We start from the raw sequence: 21,990 nt of genomic DNA, 5'->3' as shown, positions 1-21,990 counted from the left end.
TGCTTCTTTATATCATCTCTGAATAATTTTTTTGATGTAGTACAATCCTTACGAAAAACAATGTCCAATGTACAGTGTGCTTCAAACTTAGAACCTTGGTGTAATAGCAGGTAAGTTGAAAATAAACATTGGTAAAGTGCGAGTCGGACTCGTGCACGAAGGGTTCCGTACCATTCATTATCTATACAACATTAGACACTATATTATTAGAAACTTTTTTTCTGATTTAGCTGAAATTTTGAATGCGCGTATAAGTAATTTAAAAAAAATGAAGAAACACATTACCAAACATTATATGTTTATTGTAATCAATAATAAATATGTAAAAAGTAAAAATATGTAAAAATAAAAAAAAACGATGAAAAAAAGTCGCCTTGACTAGGATTCGAACCTGCCTTACTACGGCTCCAACGTCATATTAGCAGCGTAAAGTCCTAACGCTTTAAACCACGCGGCCACCGAGGACTTGAAAGATTCTATGTAAAATTCTTACTTAAAAGATAATGTCTAGTGAAAGTACTTTTTTTTATTTATAAACATTTATTTAGTTCTGTTTTTAGTATTTGTTCTTATAGCGGCAACATAGATACATTATCTGTAAAATTTTCCACTTTCTAGCTATAGCGGTTCATAAGATAGACCTCTGTGACAGACGGACGGACGGACGGACAGCGAAGTTTTAGTAATAGGGTTCCCTTTGGGTACGGAACCCTAAAAATCAACGTTAGTCTCAGGTATTAAAAAAGCTCTAGGTATTGGTTTTAGCCTAAGGTGCCAAGTTTGCATCACTGCTCAGGGCTACTGTCAGTCTGCATCGGAACTTCATTATAGTTAGTTTGATTTGGTTTAGTTTGATTTGGATTGCTTTTAATTGGTATATATTATTTTCAACTATAAAGCACAATAATTATTGAAGGGTCGGGGCAAAAATTAGGTAAAGTCAATTTGTTTGTTATACCTATTTAAATATTCGATACCTTGCATTCAGAGTGAGTTTAGGCATCTTTAGAAGCCGCAAAACTGGGAAAAAGCAACCAATCTGTAGATATACAGGGTGTCCCAGGTTGGGCGTGCATTAGAAGTTTCTAGAGAACTACAATATCTAGATCGGAGAGTTTTTGCACATTACTCTTTCATAACGAGATCTATTGATTAAAAATATTTTCAATATGGCGGTACTTCTCCAAATACCGGAACTTTACAGCAACTTTCTTATTTTAAACGGGTATCCCCATTTTTTATAACATACTTAAATTCTCTGTTAAATTTTATGAATTTTGATATCAAACTCTAATATTAACCGTTTTTGAGAAAAACAAATTTAACATTTTTGCATTAAATAAAATGCCTGTCAAAAAAAACTGTATAGCCTAAACGACAAATTTAGTGATTACCACAGCCACTGTGGCATAAAGAGAAGACATGTGGCTATCTATTTCAAAAATGAAATTGTTCGAATGTCATATAATATTGCCCATAGCTGTCATGGAATTGAGCGATTAAAAACTTATCATAATAACAGGGAATTAACATATTATTTTTTTAGCCGACCATACCAACAGGTATGGTAGGCTACTCGGTAGGCTATTAAGATCGACAAAAAAAAGTTTTTTTAATTTCACTCAAAATGAGTTATTTAGGTCATAAATGATCTAAATACAAAATATTTTCATGGTGTCTGTCTGTCTGTCCGTCTGTAACACGATAACTCAAAAACTGCTAAACCGATTTTAACCAAATTTGGCATAAAAATACTGTGGCACCCGAGAATCTGGCCATTAGTTTTTGGTCGGGGTGGGGGGTTGGTACGGTTGGTTGGTTGGTAAAGTTGGGAGGGAGGGGGTTAAAAATTTTAAAAAATCGTAACTCCAAAATTACAGTAGCTAGCGAAATACGGTTTTCACGTTAAGATTAGGAATAATATTTGCAACAAAATTTGTAATAACATCAAAATAAGTCAAAGTCGCAATTTTTGAGATAAAAAAAAATAGAAAAATTCCTTTACTTTGAAACTAAAAGAACTGCCTACCAACTTTTTATTAACATATTTTAGTATGGGCGGCTATACCTGCCTCCCAGTGCCAATTTTTTAAATGGAAATCCACTTTTTTATTTCACTAATGAAATGATTTTTTAATTCGTTACTTTTTGATTATACATGTTCCTATACTTAAAATAAATCGTTTTTAAGTTATTTAAGATTTAGTTTTAAAGCGTAATTTTTGCTTGATTTTATCTAGCTTCCTTTGACATTAAGTGTCAAATAATCAATTCTATTTCCTTCGGCCAAAAAACTAATTATTTGAATTTCGTATATTATAAATACTGCTGGTAAAGCTTTATAAAGTGTACTTATAAAAATATATCTTTTATTTTAGTGATACCTAATGGCAATATGGCCAGATATAGTTTTACATCGCGTGACGTTTAAAGTCATAAGCTCTTAAATAACTTCAAAACGATTTATCTTAGGTATAGGAACAAAGGAACATGTATAATCAAAAAGTAACGAATTAAAAAACCTTTTCCTTAGTGAAATAAAAAAATGGGTTTCCATTTGAAAAAAATTATTTATGATAATTTTTAATCGCTCTATTAGATGACAGCTACGGCCAATATTATATGGCATTCAAACAATTCAATTTTTGAAATAGATAGCCACATGTCTTTTCTTTATGCCCAGTGGCTGTGGTAACCACTAAATTTATAATTTAGGCTATACAGATTTTTTTGATAGGCAGTTTTTTTCCTGCAAAAAATTTAAATATGTTTTTTTCTCAAAAACAGTTAATGTTAGGTATAGAGTATAGAGTGTACCAAAATTCATGAAATTTTACAGAGAATTTAACTATGTATCCATTTAAAATAAGAAAGTTGCTGTCAACTTCCTGTATTTCCAGAAGTGCTGCCATATTGAAAATATTTTTAATCGATAGATCTCGTTCTGAAACAGCAGGCAAGTCAAGCAAAAAGAGAAAAAAACCAGGCAACTCATTGTTGAGTTCGTATACGTTTGTCCATTGCCCATTATGCCAAGTTCTAACAAATCTCTATTTTTATAAGTTCTGCTACTCTATTTTTGTAATGTTTTCTATATTAAATCGCGCTTTTCTCAGTTTGGCGAGAAATTTGCTTTTTTCCCTTGACCCTTCAATTTAAGTTTTGATATTCTTTGCCGGGTCTTTATGTCTGGCATTTCTAGAATATTTTTGGATATTTTTGTCTAATTCGTTTTCTTTTTCATGTATATTCTTTAATTCTGATTTAAAAATACTATAATACTTTATGTATAATGTTTTTCTTTTCTGATAACCACACATGAGGTTAAAAACTTTAGTAGGAAATAAACTGTTTATAAATATAAGAATAAAAGGAATATATAAGGGTACAAAGGTAAAGATGAATGAAAGATATTGTATAGTTAACAAAAATTTATTTCTTTAAAATCTTAAATATTATATAACATATAAATCTCCTCCTTTGAAGCTTAGGCAACTAGAAAAGAAAAAAGAAAATAATTAATACGCATGAAACGACAAAGGGACAATCAAATAATATAATTGCCATTTCTTTTAGAAATATAAAATCTCTTAAAACATATACTTCCAAAATAGTATATAATAATTAAAATAAAGAACAAAATAATAATAAATAAACCATAATCGAGATACTGACCATATGGTGCATTTCCCTCGTAGTTTTGATAAGAGGGTCCAGTGAAGGGGTAGGCGTGTTTACTGAAATATCCATACTGGGATGATGCTGGTACATTGGAATAGACATTGGGGTATGCTGCAGCTGAAGGGTAGTTTACTGGAACGTAAGACTCGAATCCATAAGATCCATAAGTGGTGTAAGGGTATCCTGCGCTGTAGGGTCCGTTATACTGATTTGGGTATCCTCCATAGGTGGGGTAAGCGTATTGTTGAACAGGTTGAACAGAGGGAGAAGCAAATTGTACATTGTTGGAATAGTTTTGTTGAATAGCTCGGACAACGTTCTGGACGGGTTGTTGAAGTAAATTAATTTGTTGAGCAACAGTTCGTTGTCCTTGTTTACGAGCCGCTTGGTAAGCGTTATAGAATGCTTGATAAGCTTGTTTTGCCTGTTGGAATACAAATGAAGGCGAGTTGTAAAACTGACCTTGTTGCACCTTTTCAGAAATATTTTGAATGTATTGTAAACCTTTCTTCAAGTATTCAACAATGTAGCTTGCGTTTTCAAATGGTCCATTTTGTTCAACAGCCTCTTGAGCAGTGGCAACTAATTTTTCAATTTGTTGGAATTGGTTCTTAACGTATTGGAAACCGTAGTTTTCTTCATTTTGGTACTGGAATCCTTGTTGGAAACCTTGGAATGTACCTTGAGATCCGCTGACAAACTGTTGTGAAAGAGTGTATGCATTTTGAGCAGCTTGCACAGCATTCTGGATTGGCTGTTCAAAGTTTTCAATATTTTGTGTGAAGGTACCTTGTACTTGTTGGTCGTTGATGTATTGGTAGGCTCTTTGGAAGTACTGCAAAGCTTGCTGAATTCTGTTCGAAGCAATTTCAACGAAATATTGTTGATAGTATTGTTGTTGGTAAGCTTGGAAAAATTCTTTAGCAACTCGTGCATTTGCTATACCTTCTCCCAATTGTTGGCTCACATATTGGTAGACAGTTGCGGGTAAGTTGCTAGTTGCCAAAACTTTTTGAGCGGCTACTGCGTATTGATACGCTTGTTCTGCTTGGTACACGGCCTGAGAAAAATTATTGTCCGCATTGCCAAAAACCTTCTGCCCTTGATATTGGTTCTTTTGGTATTCTTCAAATTGACCAGAGGCAGCGGCTAGGGCGATAAGGCCCAAAAATACGATCGACTTCATTTTCTTAATTAGAGGACACTATTCGGAACACTCGTTAGAAAATAGTGACGTTAAAAACTTACCCCCCATATTTATATATGAAAATTATCGCCCGCTGTCAAAATGTTCCGCAACACTGACATTATTTTTAATTTCATAATAAATAACAAAAATGTATAATTAACAAAAATGCTGGCTATAAGGTTATCAAAACACAGTGTGATCTTTAAATATTCAATTTACTTTATTTTCTTAACCTTTAGCAGACCGATATAATTTTAAGGTAAAATTAAGTATAGTTACATTACTTGTATATGTATAGTGAAATCAACCGATCGATGCAATGTTAAGATATGTATATTTTATTCCAGTATTGATGAAATTAGTATTTGCTGTCCAACAATGAATTAATTCTTAAATTACAAAATATACAATGTTTAATAATATATTGACTTTGTTGCAGAAGCCTATAGAAAAAACATATGTTCAAAATAATTTTAAAACAAATATTTTTTCGTACTGGTTATGCAGATTTGAGTTTGGTTTTGATTTGAGTTCAATATGAAATAGAAAATATTCCTATTAATATAGAGATATGGCTACGATATTGGGTACTAGAGGAGGCGTTATTTTGATAAATATGGTAGATAAAATGTCATAATAATTGCTAATACGATATTAGCATTATCACATTCCATTATTCTTATGTACAGGGTGTCCCACTAAGAATAGCTCTCGGCTGTATTTCGGAAAGTATTAGCCGTAAAGCCTACGGAAAAAAATATTTATAACTAAAGGGTCTATGAGAAATTGCTGGAAATTATTTTCAAGTTTAAACGCCCGCTAGAAGGCGCAGCTGCTATGGAAAATAAGAAAATAGACTTTTTACAGAATTTTGCCTAGATAATGAGTACTATAAATAATAGCTTCATAATCTTCAGTAAATTTTGGATTTTTTTTGTTAGAACCATTTTCCCCTATCTGATAAAATAAAGTGGTGGGGTAAGGTTAGATCTATCATTATTTAAATGTTAATAACTCCGGACTGGATAATCATAATCCAACAAACGAGGGCTCGTTTAAAAGAACGTTTCTTACTCTATATTATGCCATAAAGATAATAATAATAAGGTTTTGAACATAGACGCTAGGGGGCGCTTTCTTACAATTTAACAAACATAGCGCGTTTTTTTCAAAAAAAAATAAATACAATAGTAGATGTAATTTCAGCTAATAATAAAGAGTAGTAAAAACTTAAAAAGTCAGCGAAAACCGCATCTTGATATCTTCTTGCAAACCAAAGATATTAGCAAAATTATAATAAATACCAAAAATAAGCCCTTAATTACCTTATTTTTACAACACGGTATCAGTAGCCCTCTTGATTATGTCCATTTTAACAAAAAATAAGATAAAAACAGTTAGTTTATTTAAAAATCGACGAAATACCAGAATACCATAATACCAGATGTATTCATATCTAATAATTAAGATATTAATAACAGTGAACAAGAAACGATGATTCAGTGAAGTCATGGTAGGCTTTGGAAAAAAAGTTGCTTGTGACGTAATAGTATAAACGTCAAATTGTTATTAGATCAACATTTTTGATAGTCTTTTATCTTTTGATTGCTTTTTCAAAATGCCTTTATTATTTGAAGTAGTTGAAGTTTTCGGCATTTTGAGACTATCAAAATGTTGATCTAATAACAATTTGACGTTTATACTATTACGTCAAAAGCAACTTTTTTTCCAAAGCCTACCATGACTTTACTGAATCATCATTTCTTGTTCACTGTTATTAATATCTTAATTATTAGATATTAATACATCTGGTATTATGGTATTTCGTTGATATTAAAATAAACTAACTGTTTCTATCTTATTTTTTTGTTAAAATGGGCATAATCTAGAGGGCTACTGCTACCGTGTTATAAAAATAAGATAGTTAAGGGCAAATTTTTTCGTATTTATTATATTTTTGCTAATATCTTCAGATTGAAAAAAGATATCAAGATGCGGTTTTCACTGACTTCTTAAATTTTATTCCTCTTTACAATCAGCTGAAATTACATATACCATTGTATTTAATTTTTTTGGGATACCCCGCATTGTTTGTTAAATTGCAAGACAGCGCCCTCTAGCGTCTACTGTTAAAGGCATATTATTATTGTTTATATGGTTTTATATAGAGTACGAAACACTCTTTTAAACGAGCCCTTACTTGTTAGATTCCGGTCATCCAGTCCGGAGTTATTAACATTTGAATAAAAACAGATCTAACTAATTTCCAGCAATTTCTCATGGCCTCTTTAGTTACAAATATTTTTTTCCTCGGGTTCTACGGCCAATACTTTCCGAGATACAGCCGAGAGCTATTCTTAGTGGGACACCCGGTACATTCATAACAGATGATATATCGGAAACACGGTGCGGTTAGGATACACCCAACGGATATGGATACAGCAATATTGTAAAATAGAATATTTTATAAAATTGCTGTTTAATAGAATATCTATTTATTAGCCTGAAATATGCTTTTCACTTGAGTCTATTACGCAGTACTCTTTCGGGCGCTCTCATGGGTCGGGTAAAGCGGGTGTGTAGCCGAAGGAAATATATATTATTTTTCAGAAATCTGCCTAAGGCTTAGCTCGATCCTATCGTTTTAAGTCACACCGAAAATTCCAAACACACGTGCTTTGATTAAGGTTTGCAGAACTTCAGCATTTGCCATAAAATAGCGAGAAATTTGTTACAAAACTATTATAAATTATATATACCACGATAATCACAAAACTTCAATCTATTTCCGCATTGTAACGGAATTTTAATTTGGAAAAATTGGGTCTTTATTTTGGAAAAAATTTAGTCCAAACATAAGGAATATTCTGTTGATGATTGACTATCAAAATCTTAAAAATAAAGTTGTTTAAAAATGTGCTTCAAAACGGATATAGTATAATCCTTTATATTTAATTTCCTTCTTCATTTGTGTAAAAATACCTAGCCAGTTTTACGTAAAACGTTAAATGCCCAACGCTTATTTTGCTACCTTTTCGGACTAGTAAAATGGACTAAATATTAGCTACAATATATTACGGTACAGTATATTATGGTATACAGGGTGGTCCAAATTGTTCTCGGGAAACTTCCGCAGCATATTCTGCAGATAAAAATAAGTAAAACAATTCCTATAAATATATTATGTCTTAAAATGCTTCGTTTCGGAGATACACTGTGTATAAATTTCATTTTTATTTCGTTTTTTTTCTAAATAATTTCTGAACTATAGTCAATATTTCTATAAAAATTGGTGTCTGTGTATTTTTTGACATGAGAAATTTCATTTCGATGTCAATATGACTCCTACTTGGAGGGGTGCTACTTGTAGGACAAACCCGAAATAAAAATAAAACTTTTACACCCAATATTTGATAAATTTATACACATTTTTTACAAACTAATTTTATTTACAAAATATACTGCCGAAATTTCCCGAATATAATTCGGACCATCCTGTATAAAGACTATGAGGGAAACATAACAGTTATAGTTTTCGCAATTGGATTTTGGATAATCGGGAGTATTCGCAATTTGATAGTTTTGTGAGAGCTTTAAATATGCAGAACAGTTAGTCTAAAAACGATCAATGAGAGAATGTAGTATGAATGTAGAATATTTAGGAGGGGAGTTAACCACCGCGACCTTGACCGATCTATTGTGTTTTCAACTTTCTAGAGTTATAACGAGTTATAACTCATCGTACAGTCTCAGGGCTTTAACAAAAGCCAGTATCTGAGACGGTTTCACAGAGGCCAACTCTCTATCCTCGAAATCAGCCGTACCAAAGTTTATGGCACGAACGGCAGTCGCCTCGGCACACTCAGTGATAAGGTGTTCTGGTGTTTCCCCATTTTTCCCACAGAATCTGCATTTGCCGTTGCTCAGCTTCAGCCTACTGACGTGTTCGTTGAGGAGACAGTGTCCCGTTAGAAACCCCGTGACAATCCAAAGATTGTTTTTACTTAAATCAAAGAAAATCTTCGATTTTTCTCGTTCGTAAGTTCTAAGGAACTTTGTCGAGTGTCTTAGACTGTTGAAGGACTGCCATTCCAGGTTACAGATGGAGTCTTCCAGGATCCTCAGCTCCGCCTTTAGTTGGTTGGAAAACAGGCGCTTAGAATACAGAACGGTTCTGGTTAGTAAAGTGTTCGCTCCTATTCTAGCTAGATCATTTGCTTTTTCCATGGCCTTCTATTCTTTGGTGAGCGGGCACCCAGAGTAGGAAGACTTTAATTAGGCAAATATAATTTGTTCAGCTTCTCTAGGTATTCTCAGACCAGGACAAAACACTAAAAACATTAGGCAAAGCTATTTCCAAGGCTCCTTGATTAAAAATTACTGTTTTAACACAGCTCTACATTGAAATTTAACATTATTCAACACATTCTAGATTGAAATTTAAAATACGATATTTGTTTAAGCAAATATATCAAAAGTTGACATATGATAAGTCATTCTATTCAGAGTGTCATTTCCTATCGAATAAATTTAAAAATTACGGAGGGTGCCATTTAAAAATCAAAACTTGTAATCATTTCCGGTGGTTCCGGTGAAACAGGAAGTGACCGAAAAGAATACTTCAATCAATCCTAATCTATGTCATATACTAACATAACAAATCTCGTTTTATTCCATCAAAGCTATAATAGGGGTGAGCTTCTTTTGAGGCGCACCCGGTATAAAAGATTTTCACTGGGCAATCCTGTATTTTATTTCCTAACTAATTTTACTGAAATTAAAAAAAAATTAACCCATTTTTCTATTTTTGGATTTCTTTCTATACTACCTATGTTTTCAAAACTGTACACCTTCTTTTATTTTGATAATAGGGTGAGTCTTAAATAAGTGCAAATATTTTTAGGGGTAGTACCTATATTTCGACCCCAGAAACAAAATTTGGAATCTTTTTAAAAAAAAATTGAAAAAAATTTGATTTGAAAAATCCGTTAGTAATTTTAATCGTCTGTAATCAAAGCCAAATCAAAACTCTGAAATATGTTATAATTACATTCATTATGGCGCATGGCGATAAAATATATGTATAAATATTTTTAAATAATGATATTTTAAAGCGATATTAATAATTAAAAAAAAAGTTGTGTTTGGTTCCAATGCAGCCGGAAAGGTAAAGTCTAATTAAACTGAACAAACGGTTACCATGGGGTATCGTTATATCTTTGAAAAGACAGTAATGTCACTTAAAATAAAGCAATTTAGTTCTGTATCATAAACAAATGAGAGACATATTTCATAATTTTTATAATCACTGTTTAACATTGCATTTTTGATCTTACCAAAATAACTACGACGAAAATTTAGATTAATTCCGTCATTTACCGTTACAATTATTAATGTTGCTCTGTATAATTGTCCATTTAAAACCAATAAAAATGCCGTATGGTCGAATAAAAACGGCGTCAGCGATGGCTGTCGCCGTGAATGAAGATCGCTGTCATTTTATATGTAAAATTATATGGGAAATGTCATCGATCGTCATTTCCAAGCCAACTGGACGCCGTTATTTTTCGATCATACGGTACTTATTTAGTTTTTATTGACATAATCTTGAAAAAAAATAAGACTCAGAATTAAGTCTTAAGATTTATGTATACTTGATATAACTTTAAATTAAAAATTGTTTTTGATATTTATACATACATATGTCAAATTAAAGATATTTTTATTCTATGCATGATGTTATAAGGGTGAATAAAAAAATTGCCGCAAATAAGGATTGACACGGTTCAAAGTTTTTCCTACGGGCCCGGCAACAGTGCGTCGGGCATCTGTAGCTCCTATAATAAAAAAAACTTAGGAATTTTGTATAAGCGCCAACCTACAGTATATTTTAGGATGTATTTGAGGGGAATTTTTTAACTTCTTCAGGGTGGCTCAAAAAAGTGTGAATGGATCGGGGTGATTTTTTTTAAATGGAACACTAGGTATAGATTATTGCATTTTGACTTCTTCTTCATTATTAAATGTCTTTCGATCGTTTCAAAAATATTAATAAATAAAAAAAAGAAGTGTTTTCAGCCTTTTTAAAAAAAAATATTGAAAATATAAGACAAACAGATGTTCAAATAAATGTTCCAACTATACTAAATATTTACTACTGTTGGTCTGTACTTACATTGCTATAAATATCGTAATCTTAACCAATACAGGGTGTTCAAGATTCAATGCCAAACTTTATAAAATACAAAATAACTTTTCTTCGGTTTTTGAGCCACCCTGTATATGTTAAAAAATTTCCCTGAAATACATTCTAATATATACTTCAGGTTGGCACTTACAAATACAAATACATTAAATACAAATTCCTAATTTTTTTTATTATTGGAGCTACAGATGTCCGATGGTCCGATGCACTCTTGCCGGGCCCGTATGAAAAACTTTGAACTTTGGCAACCCCTATTTGCCTCAACTTTTTGATAGGCACCTTTAATAATAATATGCACAGAATAAAAATTGCTTTAATTTGACATATAAATAATGAAAAAATTTTATGAACGTAATGTCGTATCCAAAATCAGTTATTATTATTAATCAAACATTGTTGCGGTAACTTTTTGATTGGCACTCTCTCAAAATTATAATGTAATGTGTTCTTGTATTCATAAATATACGTAAAAATTAAGTTTTTATTAAAAATACGCTGAGCGAAATAATCCTGCAGCCGGATTTTAGGCTATTATTATATTTAAAAAGTCTAGTGTAAGTTGCTAATATATGTTACCCTTCTAATTTAATAAGTATGTTCCAAAAAAAATAATGCAAAATAATAAATTTTATTCAAATAAACCAGCACTTATTTTCCGTTTGTTTTCTCTGTTACTATATTTTCATTTAAATCTAATTATAATTTGAAATGTGAGTAGGTATTTTTTATGTTTATTATGAAGGCGTTTATTTCATGAACGTGTTAGATTACAAATAATATACTTGAAATAATATTGCTTATCCAGTTTTCAAAATTCTGTTCCTATCATCATTGTATTTATCTAATTTACATACGTACAATATTAATACTTATTAAATAAGAATAATTTTTTTTTAATATTAAATAAACATTTTTTTATTTTGCCTGCAGTTTCAATACCAAATTCATCAATTTTATAATCAAAAAGTATCATTAAATAAATCTGCGATAACTATACCCGAGACTATACCTATTTAGAGCTAATATTAGTAGTTCAAGTATAACAGAGAGCGCAATTATGTATAATATTATTTCTAAAAAAGTGAATTAAATGAAATTATTATATTAGGCAAATGAACAAATCAAGTATTATACCATAAAATCATCATATACAGGGTGTCCCAGATATAAGTGCAAGTATTTTAAGAGGTGGTAGATCTGGTCAAAAGAAACATTTTTTCTCTTTACCAAGTTGTTGCCATATTGAAAGAGAAAATAAAACAAAATAACAAGAAATATATAAACTTATTGTGCTATTTCATATCACAATGCAATGCATATGTGTAAATATAAACTTCATTTAAGAATGGTAAAATAAAACTATTTTAACCTGATAATTATAAATAAAGAATTTTAACCTAGCTATTTTAAAACTAATTATACTGATGACTTTCCATGCCAAAGCAGGAACAGGTATAGGAAATATTTGGGTTGAAAACTAAAGACTCCGCACCAATGGGTACCTCCCCCAGCATCCCTCCGGCACAAATCTACGCTATCGAAAGATACGTAGTTATCCTAGATAGGAACTATCAGAAACAAGAAAAAAAAAATTATCCGATAATCAAGCAGAATTAAAATCTATCAACTCAGTTACCATCAATTTAAAGTTGGAGAGAAAAGAAGTTAAATAAATTCTTCCTACTCTGGGTACCAGCCCACCAAGGGATAGAAGACTATGAAAAAGCAAACGAAAAAAAAAGAGAAGGAGCGACTAGGAAAAGGACTCTTCACTGCTCTTCTGCTTTCCAATTGGAAAGCAACTTAAAGCGGAACTTAAGAACCTGGAAGACTCCATTCTTAAACTGGAATGGAAATCCTCTAACGGTCTAGGATACTCGCAGAAACTTCTCAGAACTTCCGGAAACTCGGAAACTACCGAAAAATTGAAAATTTTCATTAATCATATGTTCATTGTTAGAACAATCTTCAGATTGAAAAAATTTGTCGGCAAACCCCCAACAAATTCGTAACTATATACACCAGTGTAAACTATTGTAGACATTCACGATCACACACAACAACCACACCTACATCACTGTACACTAGTGTAACTGCCTTCCAGCATCATCAGTACGGTAAGGAATCAGCAAGCGATGACAACGATCCCAAAATATATAAACCAGGAAGCAAACGATGCACGAGGCACCATCTGCAACCTAGTAGATGAAAAAAAAAGATGATGAAAAACAAAAGGAGCAAACGGGAGCCTAAGACCCCAATTTGCAGCCTAGAATAATTAGAGTCGCCCAGGATTGTGGGCTTCGTCTAGCACAGCTGCGGAGGTAGCCAAGAGCAACCCGCCGCAACACCCTTAGCCAAAGTCAAAACAAAATAAAAATTGAAATAGTGAGGGGAATATATAAAAACAGAAGGAAAAAATTAGTCGGCAATAATCTTCAGATTTTCACGCATTCTTTAAGAGAAGACACTGTCTCCTTAGTGAACACCTCAGTAGATTGAGGCTAAAAACAATGGCGAATGCAGATTCTGTGGGGAAAATGGTGAACAAAATTTTGGTACCACTGATATCGGAGATGGAGAACTAACCTTCCAGATACTGGCTTTTGATAAAGACCTGAGACTGTATGATGAGTTATAACTCAAGTAAGAGGGACACGATAGATCTGTGAGGTCGCGGTGATTAACACCCTCCCATAAATTCTACATTCTACATCTACAATAACATCCCTACTTCCTACCTTCAAAAAGTGTGTGATGAAAAAATAGTTCGGTATAAATAGTTTTCTAATAATTGAAGTACCGAAATAGAAAAGTCCGACATTGTCTTGAGGGTATTATTTTACCCGAATTCATCAAACTGATGTTCTATTGCATTAAAATATTGGATTACCATAAGATAATAATTGCCGTAAAATATTTAAAATTGTATTTTCATTTACTGAATTACAATCTTTTTACTCCTATGCTCTTCCATTCTTCCTATAGAGTTATAGAGGGTGGATTTCAAAATAAAAATGGAATGACTTGACTACATGGAGGTATCTCAATCTCCCAAAAATACGCGGTGAGGGATTTACAGGTGGTCGTTATAAAAACTACGCTTTGCTGTCAGTCCGAGGTAAATAAGGCAATCTATTGGGATACCAATACTATTGGGATACCAACTATTGCCCATCCACACCGTTTAGAATCTGGACATAAGGGTCAATTTATACATACTTACCGCTGTTTTCGGACAACTCGGATTTACATACTCTGCGCTGTGTTTGTCATTTTATGGAATCAACCCAATCTCACCTGATGATGGGGTAGGGCCCCGAACCCTGTAGTGAGAGCAGGTTGTTCCCCATTATGACGAATACAGTGTGGAATTAATTTCTATATTAGCAGTTCAAGACAAGAATACTTTATCTATTTAGAATAATATCATTTCATCACATTTTATATATTGTGTATTGTGTGTCGCGTTTAAATAATCAAAAGGTACTACTTAGTGTTATCCGTCATCCTTTTACGGAATATTTCTCATGTAGTCATTACAATGCCTATTAGTTCTGCCGTTCCTTCTTCCCTCTCAAATTCGTCTTTAAAGATGCTTCCATTAAATATTAAGTTATAGTTTTATTATTATTATTCTTTGGAAGGAAAAAATTAAGAAATCATAAAATGGGATCGATGATTGCCGATCGGTTATTAATCAGCTATTATCAATAACAGCTTTAATAATTAATTCCAATTGACTTCCGTCAACGCTACGAATCCAACGAGAACAGTTCATCAATTATTGTTTTGGTTTAAGCCGGTTCCACACGATATGGTAAACATGTTCCAACGTTGGATACACGGACATTTGCCACATCGGGTAGGAGCAACACTAGCCGATTGCAATATTGTCGAAAACTGTTCCAAATGTTGGTTCCAACATTGGCACCAACGTTGCACGCATCGAGTATTACCGGCTTTATAGATTGGGCCTATTAATGAGCGAGGGTTTCTTGGTCTTGCGGTCTTGAAATTCATCTTGGACCAGGATCAGAACCCAGCATGCAAGACTTTTAAGATTTTCCAATTGGTTTCACTTTTTTTATTTACATCTCATTTTTCATAGATAATAATTGGGAAAATAAAGAAATTTTTATTTAATTATCCCTCCTGCCTATAATTCATTTATTAACAAATCATAAAAAAGGTTTCTCTGAAACGATTTCCACCGAATATGTGATTTATGGTAACAATAAGCCATATTCATATAAGAGCTTTTATGTCGAAACACGCAGAATATTGACGTATTATAGTTAAGGCCAACTCGTAGAGAAATCTCGAGAATTTAGCTCGCCTATGTTCTTGTGTTTTATAGACTACAAGAAGGCTTTCGATTGTGTGAGGTGGAAAAACCTCTAGAGGTTTCTGAACGAAATGGGAGTTCCGAATCATCTAGTGGCTCTTATTAACAATTTATATGACAATAATACTGCAATTGTCAACCTAGATAACAAAACGTCGGAACCTTTCAAACCTAGAAAAGGGGTACGCCAGGGCTGTATACTGACACTCACGTGAGTGTTTAATGCCTATGGCGAATACAACATGAGACGTGCTTTGGAGGGCGAGGAAGAAGGAATCCTAGTCAACGGTAAAATCCTAAACAACCTCAGGTACGCGGACGATACCACCCTGATAGCGAAAAGTGAAGAAGTAATGGCCCGGTTGCTGGAAAGAGTTACCATCGAAAGCAATAATCTTGGTCTAGAAGGTGATGCAGTTCGATTACACAACCTCCTCCCTAATATAGAAAGAGTAGATCAATTTATATACTTAGGGTCTTTAATAACAAATAATGGGGACTGTGAAGCAGAGATAAGAAGGCGTATAGCAATGGCACGGACGGATATGATAAGCCTAAGAAAATATGGGCAGATAGGAACATAACTAAAAACACCAAAAAGAGCCTTGTTCTATCTTTGGTGTTCTTCATATTCCTAACTAAGCTATTTTAAACATATATGTATGAAAATTTCGATGTGTTTCAAAATAAAAAGGAATGCCTTGACTACATGGAGACACCTCAATCTCCCAAAAATACGCGGTGAGGGATTTACAGGTGGTCGTTATAAAAACTACGCTTTGCGGTCAGTCCGAGGTAAATAAGGCAATCTACTGGGATACATTGCCCATCCACACCGTTTTGGAATCTGGACATAATGGTGTCTATTGTTCTATCTTTGGTGTTCTCCATATTCCTATACGGGTCTGAGTCATGGACCGTCAAGAGCGCTGATAGACACCGTATAGATGTGGTGCTAACTAACAAAAACAGGAAATAGCCATCAACAGTCAAACAGCACTAAAAGCGAACTTAAAGGAAGCCAACTTAAAGCGGAACTCAAGAACCTGTAAGGCTCCATCCGTAACCTGGAATGGGAATCATCCAACGGTTAATCGAGATACTAAAAAAAGTCTCTCAAAACTTAAGACCGACAAAACTCAAAGATTTTCTTTGATTTAAGTAAAAACAATCTTCGGATTGTCGCGGGGTTTGTAACAGGACACTGTCTGCTCAACGAATATATCAGTTGATTGAAGCAGAGAAACAATGGCAAACGCATATTCTGTAGGAAAAAGAGGGAAACACCAGCACACCTTATCACTGTGTGCGCCGAAACGACAACCCTTCGTGCAATAAACTTTGGTACGGCTGATCTCGGTGATGGAGAGCTGGCCTCTGTGGAGCCGTCTCAGATTCTGGCTTTTGTCAAGGCCCTGAGATTGTATGATGAGCTATAACTTGTTATAACTCAAGAAAGTGGGACACTCAATAGATCTTTAAGGTCGTGGTCATTAACCCTTTTCCTAAACATTCTACATTCTACAAAACCAAGAGCAAAAGTGGACCGTATAAGACCAAGGCCAGGAGTACTTATTGAACTGCAAGTCTAAGAAAAAGGGGGTCTTGGTTTTGGTCTTGCATTTGCTCATCACTATTCTCCAGTCCTAAGTTCCTTATTTCCTTCCTTTCATTGTTCTTATTTCAAGCCAAGTAAGTAAAAAAGGGTTTTAAAATATGTCGAAAAAGTATTTTCAAAGCATTATAATTATACTTTATGACATTCCTTTTCCATTTGACATTCCTTAAGAAAATTACGAATGCTGCATATTGAAATATTCCAATGAATTAAGAAATCACGCTGATAAATTTAGTCAACAATACTCTTCACGTTCAGCGTCACGCGTCGTACTGTTTATCTCATACCTATTTAAAAGATAACAGAAAACTATACCGTGATTTCTTATACTATACTAATACATTTGTAGGTTTAATATTTACAAAGATCAATTATTTATTTAATGATTAAGTAAGAGTATCGTAATAATTAAAAATTTGTTAAATTCCTTAAATTAAAGTGCTTATTAATATTTCACTGGTCATAAATATAAGCCATCATTTATTTTTTAGTTTTAAATTTTAAATTAATATTACTATTTTTTATAACTCAAATTAGAAGATACAAATAAACAAATTTATGTTTTTTTTTCTACACTATCTCAACTGCGGTATTTCTGATATAAGGGTATTAAAACATAACTTATCTTAGCTCTTTGAACGAATTCAAAAACAAACTGAACAAACATGGAAACATACTATAATAATCAATTTTTCGATTTGAACTTAATTTCTTAACCTAAAATTGATGCATGTTAAATTTATATGTATATGAATATAAGGTTACGTAATTATATTCTTATTTATTACTAGTTAGTTGATTAACTTTTAACTTAACGTAAACCGTCAAACAAACTTATAGTAATTAAGTAAAATATATATATCCAAACAATTTGTAAACTTACCTTCCAAGTACCTAGTCCAAAAATGGGGATTTCGAAGCCGGTATTTAATTTAACTTTTGGTACTTGCTTGGCCATTTTAATAAATAGATTTTATAACGATCACTAATAAAAATTATTTCAAAAATAGTACTCAAGTATCTTTATATTAGATTCCAATATGCTATCTCTCTCACATCTATCAGGAAACCAAATACTTATTATCTAAATATTGTAAATAATATAGTTCCACAGATTTAGTATTAGCCCACCAGTTATACATCTCCGTAACATAACGCATAGTTTCACCGTGGTACTACCCGAACTCGCAACTTAAATCAGTAAAGAACCACCGAAATCGACCAAAACGGCGTGTAAGTGCAATGAATGAAACTTTGCAACTGTTTGAATGAGTAAATGTTTTTTAGGTATAAAATTGACTGATGAAATTTGAAATAATGTTTGCATCATTTATATATTACTAGTAAAAACATTACTCTATAAGTTGTAGTATTGCATAAGCCAAAACAAGAATATAAAGAATCAAACATAATTAATAAAATATCATAACTGTTTCCCTCCAGAGTACCATCAAGTTTCAGCCGTGTACTTCTATATTAAAAAAACTGTAACTCATATAATATAATAGAATATAACTTTTAAATTATAAGTAAAATAAAATTCTACTTGAGTACTACTAAGTTTTAAAAAGGATATAATTCCTCAATCATAGAAATCCCATCTGAATAGTTTTTTCTTGATACCTTTCGATGAATTTGCCATCTAAATACATTTTTTACATATGTACCGGGTATTTTTGAAAAGTGGCTTACCATTTCAAAGTGGCTCACCATCAGTTCTCAAAAATTTTCATAAAAACTTTTTTTACCTTTTCAAATAAAAAAAAACGGAATTTGGTATATTTTTTACATAAATCGGGATTGACTAACGTATTTAATTACATTCCGACACTTCCTGTTTCACCGGAAATTTCTACAACTTTTGATTTTTAAACGGTACCCTCGGCAATTTTTTACTTTATATGATAAATGACATTTCGAATAGAATGATATATCATATATCAACTTTTTTGATTTTCAATTTAAAAAAATAGAACTTTATGCGAAAACATTTTGAGAAATATGCATTCTTTATAAAAAAAATTCTAAAATTATTGTTAATCTCATTTATACTTTTCTAGATTTTCTTATCGTTTGAGAAAATGAAGAAAAATGTGAAAATATGGTAGAATTTAATAAAAAAAATTAATATTTATGGGACACAGGACACATTATAAATTTTAATAACGCCAAAATTATAATGAAAGAAGCGATAGCCTCTAAAAGAAAAATAAAAGAGGTTTTTTTAATTCAATCTAATAAAAATAAATGTATTGCTCATGCATATGTAGATGTTCGTAATGTATGGTAATCCTTTCTTTGATTTTAAAGAACATATAACATAAATAAACATAACATACGTAAAATTTAAAAATAATCATTGTTGATCATTGGCAAAGTTTGGGGCTTTTTGGTTTTACCTTATTAAGTAATTGTTATCAGGTAGTAATTGTTAATTTTGAAGTTTAACTTGATATAATGTCATTTAAACAGAACGTCAACGATTTCTTGTTTGTAGAGGTATCTGTTTTAAAAAAGTAAAGTGTTCTCGAATAGTTGAATTTAAATATTTTAAATAGTTTTTTTCTTCATTCTTAGTATTTTTTTTTGCTTCCGACGACGGAAAGAGATAAACTTTTCGAAACGTTAAGCACTTTTTTTGTTAGGCCCAATTTGTATAAATAATTTTTTTGTAGAGATGAATCCGCCACATAGGTATGTAGTTATGATATGTCATTCTATTCAGAATTTCATTTTCTTTTAAATAATGTAAAAAAAGTAGGTACCATTTAAAAATTAAAAGTTGTAGTCAAGAAGCGACCGAAAATAATTGAATACGTCAATCAATCCTGATTTATGGCATATATTAATATACCGAATCTCAATATATTGTTTGAGGACATAAAAAAGTTATAGGGGCGAGCCACTTTTAAAAAACACCTAGTATATTTTTTTTGTAAATTATCGCCATGTCAATATGCATACTTTTTATATAAATCCAGGATAAACATTTCTTATTTTTGACAATCTTTATGGCACACAATAATAACATATTATTTATCTATTATATTAGTTTAATTTAATTTCCCACAGTCCATAATATTTTAAGTTTTCTTTTATCTTAAATTATTGCTATTTTTTTGACGGATCTAATAGAAATGTTAAGATATCTATTAAAAATAAACAAATATAGTAGCTCTGAAGCAAGAGCAAAATTGATTATAGTCAATTAAACAATAATTAAATTCTACAAATGTATCTCTTATTATTTTGCGGAAAATCTCCGTTCATTCACTTTAAAACTTTTAAATAGATGTAAATAAATAAATAAAATTCTAAACTACAACATATTTAAATATATAGTATGGAAAATTAGAATAAAATAAATCGAGAAATATCTTTAAAATAGTAGGTACTTTATCTTTAAATTTGCAAGCAATTGATGTGATCAGATCATTATTTTACATATTTGTTATAATTAGGAACTTTCATATAATTAGCTCTATTAATTTTGAGAGTTATTGAATAAGTACTTGCAGATCACCGAATAGGAATCAATGATCTACAATGATACTATAATATTATTACCCTCTATGTAGGATTTGACTTGAAAAAATCTATTTGTGTGTGTATAGTATTGAAAAAGTTCGGAGTGCCCAACACATTTCTTACAGTGTGTAAAAGCCTCCATAATAACAAGTCAAGAGGGTCACATTATGAATAATAACCGAGCGATCCGTTCCTAACTAATTAGTACAGGAGTTAAGCAGGGATGTATCTTAGCGTGTCTCCTATTCAACATATTCATGGCAACGCTCTCCATTATAGTGGACAGCAAACTGCAGGAAAGGAGAATGGGCATTAGACACAAAAACAACGGCGGTCTGTTACATAAAAAGACTTAGGATAGAAACACCTATAAAATTTTATCACAGAACTTCAATAAGCGGATGACTGCACTCTAGTTGCAAAAACGTTACAGCAATTACAAGAAATGTAGGCCTGGGCATACGAGGCTTTGGGCCTGAAGCTGAACATCGATAAAACTAAAATCATGTGCACTCCCCCGGTCACAACAATGCTATAAAAATTGGAGAAGAACTATTGGAATATGTTGCGGAATTGAATTACCTCGACAGTTTGATTTCGGAAATGGCCGACATCGACTGTGAAATTCGGCAAAGAATTAGGAGCGCCTCAAGAGCATACTGGCAATTAAAAGGCAGGGTTTTCTACAATCACGACTTGAGCACAAAAACGAAACTTGCAGGGTACCAAGGCCCAATATTGCCCACCATGTTATATGGAAGCGAAACAAGGGTGTCGTACCTCCGGCATATGAACGCACTATAGACCGAGAGCTGGCTACATAAAAAAAACTTATTATCGTTACATGGCTAATTTTTGTGTGAAGTATCCTTTTGTGTAGCTATTGTGAAATAGTCATGTCTGTCAGCGCGATCCCGGGGCTTAAAGCGGGGGCGGCCAATCGAAAGGGTGAAATTTAGGTACACGAGTTATAATTGCCAAATAGCTTTTATTTATTATTAGGAAACGTGTAAAATTGTTGACAGACATTTTTCTCGTGGCTGAAATGCCGGCAGCGAAAGAGGCATAGAATTTTGACAAAAGAAAATCATCGCATGTCGGTTGGTAGAATGTCATGTGTATTGTTAATTAATTTAAAAAGCCGTATGCAAAAGGGCAGCCAAAAAAATCGTTATTGAAATAATAAAAAAATATATTTATAATATAATCGTATATTATATGATTTATCTATACTTAAATGGATGAGGCGGCCAGCGTTTTCTGAATAAAGCGCTAAGAGTAATATCGCGCTTTTGACAACTGTCTGCAGCTGATTGAGCCACGATCTTTTTGTCCGCTCTTTTGCATACGGCTTTTAAAATAAATAAATATATTATATATTGACATTTCACCAATCGGCATGCAAATATGCCATAATTTTT

General features: G+C 32.3%; 2 protein-coding genes across 2 annotated transcripts in view; both read right to left on the bottom strand.

The window, feature by feature from the left end:
* Window positions 1-18,269, bottom strand: part of LOC115886882 (aldo-keto reductase family 1 member B1-like) — a 46,046-nt gene extending 27,777 nt beyond the window's left edge. Inside the window, exon 1 of the mRNA XM_030906209.1 lies at window positions 17,925-18,269. Within this exon, the coding sequence (XP_030762069.1) occupies window positions 17,925-17,999 (75 nt within the window). The 5' untranslated portion in view covers window positions 18,000-18,269. The remainder of the gene's footprint in view (window positions 1-17,924) is intronic.
* Window positions 3,419-4,920, bottom strand: LOC115886881. Its single transcript, XM_030906208.1, has 2 exons — window positions 3,676-4,920; window positions 3,419-3,495 (listed from the first exon to the last, which is right to left on the bottom strand). The coding sequence occupies exons 1-2, from the start codon at window positions 4,865-4,867 to the stop codon at window positions 3,488-3,490; spliced, it is 1,200 nt and encodes a 399-aa protein (XP_030762068.1). The 5' UTR covers window positions 4,868-4,920; the 3' UTR covers window positions 3,419-3,487.
* Window positions 18,270-21,990: the final 3,721 nt, after the last annotated feature.

The sequence above is a fragment of the Sitophilus oryzae genome, unplaced genomic scaffold (genome assembly GCF_002938485.1).
Source record: "Sitophilus oryzae breed Bouriz unplaced genomic scaffold, Soryzae_2.0 scaffold_499_pilon_pilon, whole genome shotgun sequence".
Taxonomy (NCBI): Eukaryota; Metazoa; Arthropoda; class Insecta; order Coleoptera; family Curculionidae; genus Sitophilus; species Sitophilus oryzae.
The sequence above is the reverse complement of the archived record's forward strand: the minus strand, read 5'-3'. Positions and strand labels throughout refer to the sequence as shown.

Excerpts from the sequence above, each read along its gene's own strand:
- LOC115886881 (XM_030906208.1), bottom strand. The coding sequence starts at position 4,867 with ATGAAGTCGATCGTATTTTTGGGCCTTATCGCCCTAGCCGCTGCCTCT.